This window comes from Chlamydotis macqueenii, chromosome 9 (genome assembly GCF_036417535.1).
Source record: "Chlamydotis macqueenii isolate bChlMac1 chromosome 9, bChlMac1.mat, whole genome shotgun sequence".
Lineage (NCBI taxonomy): Eukaryota > Metazoa > Chordata > Aves > Otidiformes > Otididae > Chlamydotis > Chlamydotis macqueenii.
Genome location: NC_141564.1, coordinates 17471029 through 17487993, shown reverse-complemented (window position 1 = coordinate 17487993; position 16965 = coordinate 17471029). Strand labels below are relative to the sequence as shown.

The 16965-nt window shown below is 41.1% G+C and overlaps 1 protein-coding gene across 1 annotated transcript; it reads left to right on the top strand.

Moving 5' to 3' along the window:
* Positions 1 to 632: 632 nt before the first annotated feature.
* On the top strand, positions 633 to 16564 carry LOC104481886 (cytochrome P450 2C31-like). The gene is given in 10 exon segments (XM_086754869.1): positions 633 to 828; positions 1273 to 1286; positions 2579 to 2708; positions 5063 to 5084; positions 5086 to 5195; positions 5787 to 5966; positions 14844 to 14921; positions 15041 to 15177; positions 15434 to 15490; positions 16439 to 16564. Coding segments are annotated over 10 exon segments (1050 nt in total).
* The last annotated feature ends 401 nt before the right edge of the window (positions 16565 to 16965 follow it).

The following is a 16965-nucleotide window of genomic DNA, read 5'->3' as shown; positions in this document are numbered from 1 at the left end:
TTCTTAGGCCAGATTTTCACAAACAGTAAGAAAGGAGGATAACATTAATCTGGTTGTGTCAGCTGACCACTTCTTCTCTAGAGGAAACCACTCAAAAATGTCAGGTAGCTGTTTCTCAGCTTTTTTGGGTTTCAGATGTTTCAACCTTTATTGAGAACTCGATTAGTAGGGAGTGCTTTGGGGGTCACTGAGGTTGTACACCAGCTGCTGGTAGCCGGCCCTTGCTTTGGGTGGTATCACCTGGTTTTGCCTGTCGTGGTGAAGACAATTTGCAACGACCTTGCTTCTTCCTTCCAGGTATTCTCCACTGGAGGGCAGGATCTCCCTTTTTAAACGTCTGGATATAGTTCATTGCAATTGAATACATGAATTGAATAATTGAATAAACGAATACAGTTCATTCTAGTAATAATCATTCTAATTTGGCTCGTGGTTGAGCTGAAAGCCTGTGGAGCTCTGAATCTTACCATCAGCACAGCTAGAAATTATATAGTGTACTGTTTCACAACGTGAAAACATAAGCATAGCCTTTGTCAGAATATTTTATTAACAATGTCAAACCCCATGCTAACATGAATCTTACTTTCTCTTTTGCATTTTTCTAGTGATAGAGACTTTGTGGTACCTCTCACATGTCATTCCTGCAGCTGTAGGAAATCTTCCCCTGGCTGATGTGCCGTCTCCCTGGTCCTCATAAGAAGGCATTGTCTTGCTGTGATGTTCTGAGCTCCTTTAGAAGGAGAGAGATCAGAATGCGCACAGAGTGTGGGATACCAGATGAACTGCAGGATTTCATTGACTTTTACCTGGCTGACATTGAAAAAGTCAGTATTTGTTGTGCTTTATCATACATTCATAGGGAATGAGGTGAAATGGACGATTACATCATCCAGTCTGAGCCCTTTTATCACGATCTCTTACCTTTCATAGACATCCTAATGTGAATTCAGTAATCAGGGACTTGCTAAATCCTTTCTAATTATTGACATGCCAGAACACCTTGCAATCCTTTTGTTAAAGGCCAGGTGAATACACTGCATTTTTTTCTGGCATGTTACAAAATGATTTAAGGCCTCCAGGAAGTAATATTGAATTTCTAAGTGGATCACAAGAGAACTGGGAAGGTGTTGGGGAGACAGAGTGGGATGTTCTGGATAGGATATTTGGCTGGTAAGGGTTTGTCAGGAGAGGTTGCTGGATGGTTGGATTTTGAGGGTGTTTTGGGGTGAAACAATCTAGAAATCAGAGGATTTTCAGACAAGGCTGGAAAAGAGGAGAGTGCCAGGGTCAGTGAAGTTTCAAGCAGACAAAGAAAACGGGGACAAAAAAGGTCATTTTAGGCATAGTAGAGGTAGGTGGGAACCTGTACGGTTTTGAGAGGCTGTAGGAGGCTTTCATAAGCTGTGAGTGGGGACACATCTCTCTCCCTTTTCTTACCAAGTTCACTTTTTCTTTCTCGGTCTCTTTTGGGAACTGGATCCCCTTTCTAATCCATGGACTAGCAGCTGCACTTCCCCTCTGTGATGCCTTCTACCTGCACTCAGTCACTCTCCTCCTCTTCTCAGCTGCAGTAGGCCATGTTCCTCCTCCTGTTCTGCTTGGTGACAGGAAGAAAAAGAAGAAAGAGGAGGAAGTGACGGGACTGGTGTTACTGGAGGGTGACAAGGCAAAAGTGGCTCAGAGAGCCAAAGGAGATATCCAGGGTGAGGTGTATCTATTCTTGGAGCCCCTGGAGATGGGGGTAGTGAGTGCTGCTCCTGGGCTGCAGTGCTTCCCTGCTGGGACAGCTGGTGCCCCTTCTGCCGTGGCGACGTGCTGGTTGCAGCAACAGAGGGCCCTGCAACCTTGTCAGGCTGTAGGCACCCATCCTGCATCTCCGGGCACAGGCGAAATAGATCTATCGTCCTGGACTGTTGGGTGCCTTGTGTACCCCATTGAGTTGGCTCTGCTGCTGTGCTCAATCGCACTACAGAGACGTGCATCTAGGGAAGAACATCCATTAGCTACTTCTGTCAGCCTGCTCTCTAGTCCTTTAGCATCTTCATAGTGCTTGATTTTTTTTTTTATTATTGTGGGGAACAAAAGCAACTATCTTGTGGAAATCCAAATATATTGCAACTGTGAAATTGTCATTATCATCCAAGCTGATAATTCTAGCAAAGAATCAAATCAGATCTTGTCAAGATCAGTTTTCTATATAATAATAAATAGCATTAATTTGTATTTCTAGTTGGTAATGCTCTATTAAATGATTACTGTATCAGCCGCTATATTTTTATGTCCAGGGTGGTTGTCAGCCTAGTTCCTTGGCTCGTCTTGTTTTAAGTTTTTTTTGGTTTTGTTTTTTTTTTTATATTGGCACAATATTAACACATCTGGTCTTCCAAAGTGTTTAACTGCTTCTGAAATCTTCCACTGCTGTTTGAAGATTTATGAGACTTGAACATCGGCGGACCAGAAATTGTTTCAGTGAGCTGTTCTGGGACTCTGCTGGGTGGAAGTCATCCAAGTTTGTTTAAAAAAAGAAAAGAATTGTCTGTAATAGATAGGAAGGAGCAATATAAAAAAATTAGATGAGCCCAGGTCTACACACAACGAAGACAACATGGTTTTTTCTATAAATGACTATTTCTTGGGTGGATCAGAGACAACAAGCACTACTTTGAACTGGGGCCTACTCTATATGGTGGCAGATCCAGACATCCAAGGTGAGTGGATAAGTATGTCACAGATATCTCTGATGCAGTAAAACAGCCAGGTCCTAACATATTAATGGATCAGAGATTACTGCTAAATACTGCTATACGGCTAGTGGCACATGGACCTTTTTATACTGGTAGATCTGCGCTGGGCAGCATCGGTAGATCAAGAGTGTCTGTATACAGACTCTTACAGCAGTCACAAGCGTAAAGCAGTTCCCAGGAAGAGTTAACAGTTTGGGAAGTACGCATATGTATAGGAGGTTGTGGCTAATTGAAGTGGATTGAGGTCTTTGGGGAAATGAAGATTGTGGATTATAATCAATAGAGTAAGAGAACTGCGTTGCTGTTTGGGAAGCCAAAGGGCCTGCACAGTAATCCTTGAAGAAACAGTGGCCACTGCTCCAGCCCTTGGTGAGGTGCTGACGCTATTTCAAGAAACTGAGCTGGGTTCTGTCTTAGTTGTAAACATGACTGACGTCTGAAGATAACCAGAAACGGATGTGTAACAGTAGGGATGTCACTCTTTGGAAACTTACTTCAATTCTGCTTTGTGTTGGCTGAGTGTCAGTGATGGGGGCTACAGAGAGCCCTGCCCTTCTTTGTGCTCTGTAGGTCAGAGGGGTAGTGAAGATGATCACGTAAGGTCAATTGGCAACTTTGACTTTATTTTTACCCATCAGTCCATTTATGATCCAAAGGTCTCAGAGTGTCTATTTAATCTGTGATTCAATTAACTCTGTGATGTATTTGAGTTTCTTGCAAGAGAAAGTATTCCAGTCAGGAGAGGAATCTGATGGCTCATCTGTTATGTCTGTGTATATTTAAGAAGTTTATTTTAATGTTTAGCTTTTAAAGAACCATCAATCACTTTCATAGAGCATGAAGTGAAAACTGAAGAAAGAATGATCTCTTATGCTGGATAAAAGAAATCTCATTGTTACACAGCAGAATATGTGCAAATACCCAGAGGAGAACAGGATTTTAAATGGAGGAAAGAGGTGAAGATAAGAAAAAAAATTGCTTAACTTGTAGCTGTCAGACAAGAAGTTCTACTTAATCTCATGTTATTGCATGTTTGTAATCACGTAATGTAATTAAGATTATGAAAGCGCTGACTTACCTAAATAATTTTATTTATCTAAATATAATACCTTGCACATACTTGGGAAAGCAGGGTGTGTGCAGAATGATCCTTCCTGGGCTTCTTGAGTCATCCATTGCATCCAGACTCTCATAATGAACTGACACCAGTATATCTGTCCTCATTTAATTGGTGGCTTCTTTTTGAACCCATTCGTACTTTTGCCTGTGTTGACACCCAATGACAGCGTTATGCAGTTACGTTATGTACCATATGGAAAAGTTTGGCCTTTTGCCTAATCACTGAATTGGGTTCTCCTTGTTCTCTGAACTGCTGGAACGGAGATGCGCGTTTCTACTTACGCAGTGACTGATCACTTCAAACTATACCGGATCCTGAAGGAAATATACTTTACTTAAAAATCTTTTTGGATATACATTTTCAGTTCTGTAAGGTGCTTACATCTCTGTTGTCAGGGTCTACCTAACAGCTTTGTGAAGGACTGCTGGCAGTCACTGAGCAGGCTTGATGTGAATGAGCACAAACTGATCAGTGCAGAATGGGCTTCCCTGCATCTTAGTGTTGCTTTAAAAGGCCAGGAAAAAGACAGGATCATTTGTTAAAAATCTAAGGCATCTTTATTATGTGTACTGCCTCTCTTGAAGTTTACAAACCAAATTTTAGACTTTGTTAATGCTCTCAACACTTCTGTGCAATAAGTAATTTAAATCATGCTATTCTTGATTAAAAGGCAGGCACCAAGAAGCAGATCTAGTTTTTTTTTTAAAGGTATTTGGACATTGTTCTAGTAGGCATCGCTTCTCTTAACAGATGTCATACATAAGAACCATTTCCTTTTAACAGGCATTAGACTTTTAAGGCTCAGATTCACCTGGCTTAAATTCTAGAGAGCTGTGAGCTTAGTGGTTCTAACTGGCTGTAGGTGCCTGTGGCACCTAGCCAAATGAAAGCGCAAAGATAAATCGGTTATCTCTGCATTTAAGTGTTAGTAAGCCAGCTCTTTAAGAGTATAAAATTTTTGAGCAACCAATGTATTTTCTTAATCTACAGTCAAATAATTTCAGACCCAGAAGTAGACCTCCCATATATTTAAGCTGTTGGAACACTTTATAAAGTTTCTTTATAAAAGTTACTTACATTTTTTACATTAATTTTGTTGCTGTCCTTATAGTTGCAAATGGGAAATGTCTTTGAAAATGGAATTAGTGAAAATACTTGGCACATTTTTCCACCTGCAATGGTGAATATTTGTCTGCAGAGAAAGTGCAGAAGGAGCTGAATGCAGTTAAAATGCTATGAGGACTGGAGAGAGCTGCCTTACACAGCTGCTGTGGCTCATGAGGTTCAGCACGTCAGCAGTATTATCTCAGTTGGTGTGCCCAGAGTGTGTGTGGGATTCTGCCCCTCTACTCCGCTCTCTGATACCCCACCTGCAGTACTGCGTCCAGCTCTGGAGCCCCCAATGTGGGGGGACATGGATCTGTTGGAGCGAGTCCAGAGGAGGCCGTGAAGATGATCAGAGGGCTGGAGCACCTCTCCTGTGAAGCCAGGCTGAGAGAGTTGGGGCTGTTCAGTCTGGAGAAGAGAAGGCTCCAGGGAGACCTTAGAGCAGCCTTCCAATACCTAAAAGGGGCTCATAAGAAAGATGGGGAGAAACTCTTTAGCAGGGCCTGTTGTGACAGGACGAGGGGTAATGGTTTTAAAATAGAGGGAGATAGATTCAGACTGGATGTAAGAAAAACATTTTTTACACTGAGGGTGGTAGAACACTGGCACAGGTTGTCTAGAGAGGTGTAGATGCCTCATCCCTGTCAACATTCAAGGCCAGGTTGGACGGGGCTCTGAGCAACCTGATCTGGTTGGAGATGTCCCTGCTTCAACTAGATGACCATTAAAGGTCCCTTCCCACCCAAATTATTCTATGATTCTATGATAAACTAACAATGGCGTCACCTAGCCAGCTCTGACTGCTGGGGGGGAATTGAGAGCCAGAACTGAGTTAGTGTTTTTCTCCTTTCAGGACACCATAGTTCTTCCAAATATTGCTTCATCTTTGTATGACCCAGAGCAGTGGAAAACACCTTGACAGTTCAACCCTGGTCATTTCTTGGATAAGGATGGAAACTTTGTAAGGCAAGAAGCCTTTTCACCATTCTCAGCAGGTAAATGGACTGACAGCACAAATATTAATGGTTTAGTTTGGGACTGTAGAATTAAGATGTCTATTAAAAACCTATTAGCCATTTATTTTAAAGCTCTTTGTGGAAAACAGTGATAAAGTCAACATGATTATTTTCAGTAATGTTTCCCAATCCAACTACAAACATTTGTTCTACTGATCGAATAATAACATGGAAAATTAGAGGTGTCCTGACAGATGCATACATTTAACTTACCCTATTTTTGGAAGGAAGTTCTCTGCTAATGATTATGGTTATTGATTTGGGGCATGCATTTCAACACCAGACATACATTTGGAAAATACTTGCAAGCAGCTATGCTGATGCTTTATGCACACAGAAGTGGGGCACGACATCTCCCAGGAAGAGCAAGTCCTTAGTCTTCATTTACATGATTGAACAAATTCCTTTAAAGTTGTCAGTCAAATGAAGATGAGGTTTTTTGAGGTAACTGAAGCGAAACTCAAAGCAGAAGGGCTGTACAGCTATCTATAGCTGCAGATAGGATTCTTTAAGGGAAGAATTGCATGAAGTCTTGTGTCCTTGATTGCATTAAGTCCTAAAGAAATTCTGGACTCAGCTCCAAAAGCCACCTTTTATCTACAGAAGATAGTTTTGTTCGGAGCCTGTTACCTGCTCTTGAAGGTGATCTTTTTGGAGTTTTTTTTTTTTTTTGTAAAAGTTCTTTTTATCTGGAATATGCCATCATTCTCAGCCATAAAGGCATAAAGCAGTTGCTGTCTGGCCTGGCAGATTTAAATCTGGTACACTGGTGACCAAATGAAAAAATTGACTGGCAGACTTGAAAAATTAATTAGTTATCTCTGAGTTATCCTGTTTTCAAAAGTAGTGGAGTTTGGAAAAACATACCTGGAAATTTCTGCCTCTTTACATTGTTGTCATCACTCATAACATTTCAGTTGACTTTTTGTTGATGGTCACTAATGAAAGATACAAAGGAAAAATTAGCAACTGGCTTTATTTATGGATGACTTACAGTTCACTGAGAATTTCTAGATTTGATGCAGCAGAATTCATGTAAGGCATCTTTAAATCTGCCAGAGGATAATTGATTTGAGTCCAGCAGAAAAAAGGTGCACGCTGAAACTCAGTGAAGAGTGACGATATATAGAGAGAATTTCTTTTAGAGCAGTTACTTTTAATATTTTAAAATTCTGCCTAGTTAATTTTTAGAAAGTCCTTTCTAGTAGAGCAACTGTTTACCCCTGTGAGTTGACTCCTGTCAGGATCAGCACTGTGTCGTTGCTACAGCAGGTGCAAGGAGCTCCTCCAAGGGGCAGTTTGGGTGAGGAGCCTACTGTAATTAGAGCTGATGGTAAATTGAAAAATGTATATGGAAAACACCAGAGATACTTTTTAATCACCTCAGAAGTTCAGCAGAATAGCTGAAGCTACACAAGGCTTGTCATACACACAAAATACTGGTCAAATTCAAAGGAAGAGTTTATAATAGCAGAAAAGGAAAAAAATTCATTCCTATGGTGAATATAAATTTATATATATAGTCTGGAAAAGACTTGTAAAGTCTAAGTGAACTTGTCCTCCATTAATATTCCTATTTCTATGAGAGAGGATAGGACAGCTAAACAGACGATCATCTGTTCAATCAGTTATCACTAGATGTTGTCTGCTGTGTGATTGAGATTAGTTTAGGCAGTTTACCGTGAATCACAAATTTAGACTTGTCTCATTATTTCTAATTCAATAGCTGATGGAGCACTGCATCAAAATAGTAAGCACTTGATATTTAGCTGTTATTAAATTAAATGGCAGAATAGCACTAGTGAAATATGGAAGATCACAGCCTGACATTTTATTTGACAGAAAACTGCGCCCCATTAAAAACTGATGTCAGTGTCTCTGTGGATTTGCATGTGTGCACGGATAGATAAGGCAAAGCAGAAAACGCTGTGATTTGGGGATGCTGGAACTGTCATTGCTTCTTAAAAATGAAGCTGGAAACATCAGTAGCGCTACAAACATTAACGTCATTGCTATGCGATGCTGTCACTGCTAATGGTCGCATGCTTCCCCAGGTATCCTTCCAAAAGAGAAGCTCATAAACAGGCCTGGGACGGAAGCTTGCCCATATGCAAGCTGGAGCAGGCTGAGTTGCCTGAACTGAATGACACAACCCAAAACAACGGGTGTAAATACCACCTGTACTGATGCTCAAGAGGAGCCGTGCAGGGTGTTTCAGAGGAAAGCTATACATGGTACGTGGGTACGTTATTCACATGCGATTGTGCTGATGTCTATCTCTGACAGGAACTGCTTGTTGGTTATTTTTAATTTGTTGTGCGCAGATGCCCAGGAATGGAGAGCCCAGCACATGAGGTGTGGCAGCAGGACATCAGTGGGAGGCTCACAGCTCCCAGGGAGATGGGAGAGGTATGCTTTCTAGAGCCTGTGCATTTCTGTTCTTGCCTGTCCTTAGGAGAGGCCAGAGAGGAGAAGGCAGAGTGGTTGCACAGCTGTATTTGGACGTGAGGATGTACATTCAGCACCAAGACACTGGAACTGGCTGTAAATGGCCTTGCTCAGGGAGCAGAATCCTGCCAGCTCAGCTGTGCCAGCAGCTCGCCCTGGTTTTCAGTGCAGCAATTAGCGCGGGCAGGACTTTGCCTTTCTGCAGGGACCTCCTTCCTGATGTCGAAGTTAACTCTTGCAAAGTGGCACAGATGTTGCTACTCTGCACTGTGCTGCATCTGCAGGAAAAAAGTGGACGTTTCACACCTGTGAGAAGTATTCCCCTTTAACAGGGAGCGAGAAGTGGCTCCTATAAAAGAATAAGAGAAGGACAAGGGCAAGAAATAGAGTAAGGTGGAGTTATTGAATACAAATTCCCACGTTAGTCAGGACACCATTCTTGCCCTTGTTTCTTTGAGCCTTAACAAACATGTTTGAGTGTCTGCAATGTCAGAAGCACAGCCTAAAGTGAGTGCTTCTGCACTGGATCATTCCTTGAAGAGTTTGCCAGTGACTATTGAGATGAGATGACAATTTCAACATCTAGAACTTCTAGATGTGTTACTTGGCAGATTTGCTCCATGTATCCTTAAAGTTTATACACAAAGCAAATAGAAGTAGTAAAGAATAACAGTTCTGTATTCCGGTAGTATAATGAGGATCAAGGAAAGTGCTGGCTTCTTAAAACTGCAGTACAACAGGAAGGCTCTCTGGCAGATGGACAGGTTAATGCCTTTCTTGGCTTTGGTTGTCGATGAAAATGGCAATGGTCATCCAGAGGCCATTTAACACCACTCATGTTCGTGGAAGATTGTTATGTTTTGTTTTCAAATGTTCAAATGTTATGTTTTCAAATTGGCTGGGCTGATTCATCCCAGTGCACTTAGGGAACACTATCAACCTCAGAGCTATTAGCAATTGTCATTGAGAACTTGTGGAGGATGGGAAAAGGTCAAACATTTGCCTGTCTTCAGAAGGGAAGAGAAGTTGCAGTGTTATAAATCAGTCAGCCTGATTGCACTTCTCAGAATATCCTGGAAAAAGAATCAAATTTTAAGCACTGGGAGGAAAATGGAAAGAGTCAGTACTCACCAAATAATGCCAAAGTTAGTTAGATTTGTTTGATGACATAGCCAGAGGTCTGTTTTCTGGAGAGAAGCTGTTAATGTAATTTACTGCTCTTTAATGTGGCTTTGACACAATCTCAGAAACTCTAGGGAAATAGGGGGTATCTGAAGCTTTGCAAAACTTCATGGAAAACTCAGGAAATACATATCAATAGTACCATGTCAAACTGGAAAGACAGACTGAACGGGATTCTGTCCTGCATCTAGTGCTATTCAATATTTAATCCAGGGCCGTGATAGTTGGTATAAACACCAAGACTGGATAAAGTCTAGTTTCTTGATGCTGTCAGATCCCAAACTGCAGCAAGGTCAGAAACGGGTATTCCCAAAGAAACTTAAAGGCAGGACCATTTCATTTGGATTTATTACCTTTGTGAAAGCATGCAGACTGTCATAACATGGATACTTTTCCTTACCAGTTTGAATGTCAGATAGCTGGAAAGGTAAAGATGGCCCTATTCCAACATCTCTCATTCTTCCCTTCTTCCTTTCTTCCTGCAGTGACAGTTTTCTCTGTGGAGTTTCTCTGGGATTTTTTTCTTGATAGTTATGGAGCCCAGAGAGCAGTAAGTTGCAGCAGAAAAATACATTTTAGTTTTTGCGGTGACTCAAAATGCCTCTAAAATCCAGAGTGTTCAAATTAAAGTTTGGTGTCCAGAGCTAAAGCATTTTCTTTAGATTTTCTTGAATAAAAGATTTATTGGGAAAACCAGAAAATTTTCATTCATAAATTTCCGAGAGAGGTTATTTGAAGCTGTATCTATCCATTGAGATCATTGGCCTAAAAAAAATCCCAAAGAACTGGATTAATTTGAAGTGATATTTCAGCTGAGTTTGGCATGTCTTTTTTTCTTAGTGAAAAGCTTATGAACTTGTCCTAATATCTGCAAAGAAATCTCAGCCTGTGGTATTTTTAGCCAACACTCCAGGAACTATTTATTTGTTGTCCTGTGGAGTGAGATTCAATGTTAAAGCGATAAGAATATTATTATTGTTATTGCAGCCCTTTTCCTGAATAGTTTATGAGATACAGCAGATGAGACAGGGGACAAGCTAATAATATGATTATATTCTGGGGTCAGTTGGTGATATGTCAATATTGTACAAGGAATGCATTTTGAGGACGATTACAGAGAAAATGAAACATTTTGGATGTTTTGTATGGTATTCTTTTTGAAATAACTTTTTTGAATGCTATAAAAATGTTTATTCCAGTGATGCAGTCACATGAGCATAGGCTCTGCCTTGTAAGTTCATCTTGGACTGACAGCTGTAAGCTGCAGATGCGCTAGTTCGTCATGTAAGGCAGGCAGCTTCCCTTAGCCTACTTTTGAGTAGTTTCAGGCAGGGACAAATATCACAGCCATCACCCTCCACTAATATTGAGGGTATCAGTAGCTTCGGCACTCATAGCAAGTAATCAACATCAGAGAGAGATGCAGACCACTACTGCAGTTTTAAATGACGTTACAAATTTTAAGACTGCTATTGAATTATGGGGCCAGCAGGCAGAGACACAAGGGATGTCAGGCTGGCTGCTCTCTGATACTACTGTGGCATTGGTCTGAGTCACGGCGGAACAGGACACATCTTTGCAGTTCACTGTTTAGGTATCCAGTCCTAATTCGTGTGTTTGGTCTGATGCCGCAGTTAGGGGAGGCTGTCTCTGCGTAGCCTTTAGCCTGCTTAAGAGGAACGTCAACAGCTGCTAGAAAGAGTGCTGGTTAGTTCAGCATAGATCACGTGTGGATTCGACAGTGCAAAGTTGTACAATTTTAGTATTTCAGCAGTGCATCCTCCGAGGAACCAGGCAGAGGGCAGCAAAGGTCTCTTTGAAAGCGCTGTGCCTGCGTTGCCATCAGTAGTTTAGCAAGAGCTAGCTTTAAACAAATCAGTTTCACCAGGAGTTCATTGCATGTTCATTTGCCATCAGTGTGAGACTGGTTTTATTGATTTATTTTTATTGATGAGATTCAAATGCTATAATGCAATGTCCTTAATAGATTTCTTGGACGCTTTGGTAAAACACAGTATCAGCTGGGTTTCTTGTTTACTAGGTACATGGATATTATTCACCGAGATCGTGCTCTTCTGCCCTCTCGTCGAGATAAGAGGTCCGTAATTTTCTCTCTACGTATAGTCATTCCCACATAAGGGAATGCAGTGTACCGGGGAAGCTCCCAAATAAATTACTGTGTGTCTAGCATTAACCCTCATTTTCTCTAGGTGAGATAGTGGCATTAGACCAGGCCCAGATGTTGGAAAAACAAAGTAATTATACAATTTGAAAGGTGGGAATTGCATCCATGAGCCTTAGAAGCAGAACCTTTGTTCCATTTACCCTGCCTCTCTTCTTTCCTTGCTGTTAAGTACTGCCAAGAGAAAAGAGAAAACTCTGCTATAATTGGAAAATACCACCACCAAACACCCCAAAGCCCCCAAACCAAAACAAACCAGAAAATATTGCATAGAAAAATTCTGGCCTTCGTTCATCAGTTTTAGCTCGTTGATGGTTTTTATCCAGCTTTGCAGGTGAGCTTCTGCAGGAATGGAGTCAGTTAAGACTGAAATTACTTGCCTCTTATCTTTATGATGTGTTTGACAGGATCGTTAACAGAGAGATGACCAGAATGATTCTCCTTGAACGATGCTATCACTTGATCAAAGAAAGCCTTGTGCTCCATGAATCTGAATGGTAGAACGTGTCTCAACGGATCAACCCAAAGTGCTTAATGAACAAAGATAGAGGACTTCTCTTTCTTCCTTCCCTTTCCGAAAGGTGTGTTGAGCACTGACTCCTTTAGTGGGTTACACTGAGTGCAGGTGCTGGAAAGATTATTTCAATGTCAAGGACCAGTCACAAGGAGTGTGTTCTGTTGTTATTGTTCAGACTTTTTTCATGGCTGGCTGGCTGGAGCAACCTGTGTTGCTCACCATTGACAGCTGTTTGATTGCATGTTGCGTTATGAATACCTCCTTTGTTATCTGCGTGTAGTGACATTTTCAGGCTTTATGAAATTCCGCATTTAAGACTGTTCATGGTCTTAAGCGAGTCTCTTTGTAGACTTTGTAGACTGTAGAGGCATACTAAAATGTCATTGCTGTTTGATCACATGCTGTGTTGTTCACAGGATCCCCATGGGCAGGATGGACGTTGCTAATGGCAAAGGTTGCCCTCAATTTCTCTACACCCTTATCACCCAGTGGGTACATTCACACTTACTTATTACATCACTAAAATTTGCACTGAACCAAATACTGCATGACTGACGCATCCATAGCATTTCCTGTGGCATCCCCATTGTGTTGTCTGAAATCTGCATAAAAGATAACCACTAAATCTTCACTGCTCCAGGTACCATCACCCTGATTTTGCTAACGGGAAAACAGTCCTTGTAGCTCCAATGCCAACATTGACAAATAGCCTTGTGTACTTCACTGGATGAGCTTAGGGCCTGAGTCTTTCAGCAGCTGTAGCACATATTAGCATTTGTGCATCAAAAATATTAAAATAATATAAAATTAAGTATTTATATTCAAAGCAAAACTGCAGTAGCTGCAAGTTGTGAGTACATTATGCCTCTCCAGACCTGAGCTTTGTTATCTGAAGACAGACATCCCTTAAGTGAATGGATAACTGGCAAACTTCTACATCTGAAGGGCAGGGACTGTGACTTGCCCAGCAGTATACAGGCATTTACAGTGAGAAACCCTCTCTAAAAAGCGGTTTTCTGTTGGCTTGGCCAGAAGATTTTCTTGCTATTCTCTGCTTTTTTTTTTTTTCATGACAGCACCAGAATTTGGCAGCAGAGAGATGAAGCCTGAGACAACAGACCAAACTTTCTGTAATCTGAATTTGTTCACAGAGCTGAGGCTGCCAGGCACAGTGCTGTGGATAACACGTGCCACATAATTAAAGACTTTATGCACGCTAAGGTCAGAGCTGAGTGTTACCACAGGAAGAACAATCTTTGTTCTTGGATATTGCCGCCTACCTTTCACTGAACTTGAAAAATAAATTCAAGCGGACATGGAATCATTCAGTTAGCTTGAAATTAAAATATGCTGGGATGCTATGTGCCTACATGTGCAACTAGTACTGCTTGCTTTAATGCAACTATATTGGGACCTCCAGTAAGGAGGACATAAAAATTTGTTACAGTGCTCAGCTGGGAAGTATTTGTTTTGTGCTGTTTCAGCCTTGTGACCTACTGTTTCTATGTTCTTGTTCAACTGCTGGTTGAAGTACAGAGTTTTTGAAAGCTTGAGTTAAAAACCAAAAACCTGTTTTTGAAAACAGCATAAAAAGCTTTTCAGATATTTTAAAACTTTTTAGACTATTGTTTTGAACAGCTAGATGTTAGTTCTCTTTATAAAAGCAGTTTCATTATCGTTTCCAATTGCAGATGACATTTTCCTAAATATAAGGCAATTATTTCAAAATCCAGTGTTTGCACTATCTATTTGTGATTCCAGTTCTCATTTGGTCATGCAGTTCTCTCTTTTACATCTATAAATGGAACACCACAAGGATCTCTGGGGGTAAAACATTAACTTATTAAAAGCAGTTGCAAATGTGTCATATAATTGTGACCACATTGCTTAGAAGATTTTGTCTTAAAACAGATCAGACAGGGCATATTTGAAGAGTAATGTCTGCTGTGCTGGAGAAATTTGCTTGTGACAGAATTAATGACATTCTCTTCAGCCTGGAACATGTTATTAAAATGGGCAAGGAAAAGATGAACGGTAAAAGAAGGATGTGTGTGATGGATTAAATCTCTGTAGGAAGGACTAGTAGAAAAAAAGATTGGCCTTCATGTGGCTCCAGGATTTTTTTTTTTTTTTTATAATACAGATAAGTGGAGAAAACCAGCTATGAAATGTGGATGAACACCATTCTCTGACCTTGCTTTATGTCTGCTAATTGTACAGTTTTTGGAGTTACAATACGCAAATATGCAAATACAAACTCTCGTGCTGTTTTGTCTCCTGAAGAACAAAGCAGTCAGTGTGATCTCCTCAGGAAGGTGGATGGGAAATACCAAGTGCAATAGCATAAGAAATTATTGTACTGTTCTTATAAATATTTAATAGAAAAGAGAAGGACATATTCCTTAGTAACAAAGCCTGTGAGGCTCACAGGTCAATGAAGAGTTCTTCCTATTTATTCATGGATTTTTTTTTCCTAACTTGTGTTTTCCGGGAGCTGATCCAGCTCAAACAGGTTGTAAATCTGCAGGATATCTTCACTTTGGAAAGATCCCAGTGACTGAGCTGAAGGGAGACACCTGGCTACCCATCCCAAACAAGCTGCCATGTGAGCTGTGCCTATTTCTGGAAAGTCACAGCAAATAGAAAGGATGAGATTACCTTGCCGTAGAAACTGCCTGGAAATACTCAACTGTCCTTTTATGTGGTGGTCCCTGTTGTTCCCAGCACTGCTGTGTAAATGGCAACAGTCTCTTAGAGCAGCAGAGAGCTACTTTGTGCATGTGGCTGTTCTGGCAGGAAGGAGTGGTGTGAAAAGCAAGAAAAGTGACAGTGAGGGCAAATACCTGAGGCAAAAGGACAAGGTCTGAGAAATGCATTTGAAGGCCTTACAGAGATTTTTAGGAGAGATAGCTTTCAAGTACAGAACCTGAGAATCTCTGCAAGCTGAGTGGATTTTCCAGTTGATGAAATGGTTTATAAGATGTTCTGAAAAAAAAAAAAAATCTTTCCTGAAGCAAAAAAGCCTGCAAGAAGTTGCTTTCCCTGCTCCCTACTTTTCTCCAATTGTACAATAGTTCTTCAGCCTCTGAGGGCAGCTCTTTTCTCCTCTTTCCCCAGGTCCAGAACTGCAACCTTGTGCTGTCCCATGCACGTTCAACATCCCTGCTCTCTGCCGTAAAGCCTCACTCCAGCTGTTGCATGAAACTGGAGGCTGTAGAGGAGCTGACAGGGACAATATGTAAAAGTGATGGATGTTTAGGATGATGCGTATTGTTTCCTGCAGTAGAAGATGGCTTTCCTGGTTTAGATGAGAAACTCTCTCAGCAGTATTAGTGCAAGCAATAAAATTTCTTGCGGCACAATATCTATAGGAGGAGCAACAGTTTTGACCTCAAGCAGTATTTCTCAATCCTTTTTAACTCAACACCCATCAAACATCTTTTTGGGAAAAAGAACCTTCCTGGGCAATGCTACTGTAATGCACAAGCAACAACATAATAACTGGAACAATAAAGGTATGAATTATAAATAAAAAAAAAATTAGGTCAATATTTTTTCTTCTTTTGCTTGCTTACGTTTGGGAATGTGTCCATGTACTGCAGTTACTTCATGTGTAATTGAATTAGAAACCTGTGTCTAAAGGACTGCATTTTCTGTGCCAGTATCAGCTGCTTATCTCTTGCATATTAATTTGTTATATCGTATCAATGGCTGCCACCCAACTTACCCTTTGATCCGTAAGTAATTGTCAAATGCTGAAAGCTGCTGAGCATGCTTGCCGTCTTTCTTAAAAGTCAGACCAGCAGAGTTGCTACAGGTGGTGGAAGTTACTTCCTGAAGGCAGGCGCTGAATGGCAAAGCCATAAGCAGCATTGTCTGAGGACCTTCTTCCACAGGAGATTCAGATAAACGTGGAGGGGCATTGATTAGATGTGTCCTTCCCTCCCTCAGGGAACTGGCAGAAAAGCAACAAAGAAAACCAGCACAGAGGCAGATGCTGAGAGAGAAGGCTGATTATCAGGGCTTGTTCAGGCACAGTCCTGGCTGTAAGCTCAGTTGTGAAGGGAATTTCTTGCTACACAGAGTGTGTAACCCTTGATCCCCCTGTTCTCTTTGTATTAGCAGTGCACGTTGCAGTGCAAGTCCCCATCGTTCAACTCTCCTTGGAAGCAAGAAGAAAAAGCTTCCCTGAACAGGGAAGAAAGGCGTGAGTCAGACTTCTGGACACTGTACTTTATACATGGCTAATCGTCACATTGCTGCTCTAGCAAAACAGATGTCCCCTGTCAGCGGCTTAATGCGCTTAGTGCAATACTTCAAAAGGCTGCTGTCCCTGCCACCGTGCTGGAGATTTAGAAGTGTGTGTCATGGAGGGTTATTACGCTTCTGTGATACCGCTTGATTTTTTTTTTCCTTTAAGATCTATAAAATCAAATACAAATCTTTCTCCAAAGTATTTTGGAGAATTATTTGGGTTGCTAAGTCGACCTCAAACCTGAAATAGAGATTATAGAAAATAGCGCTGCTTCAGAAAAGGCCTGTGAGCCATGATGGTGTAACTGAAGACTCTGAACTGCCAGTCACAATTTTAGGGTTGGTCAGAGGATGTGTTATCTTCTTGTGGTTACAAGCCGTCCTGACCTCTGTGA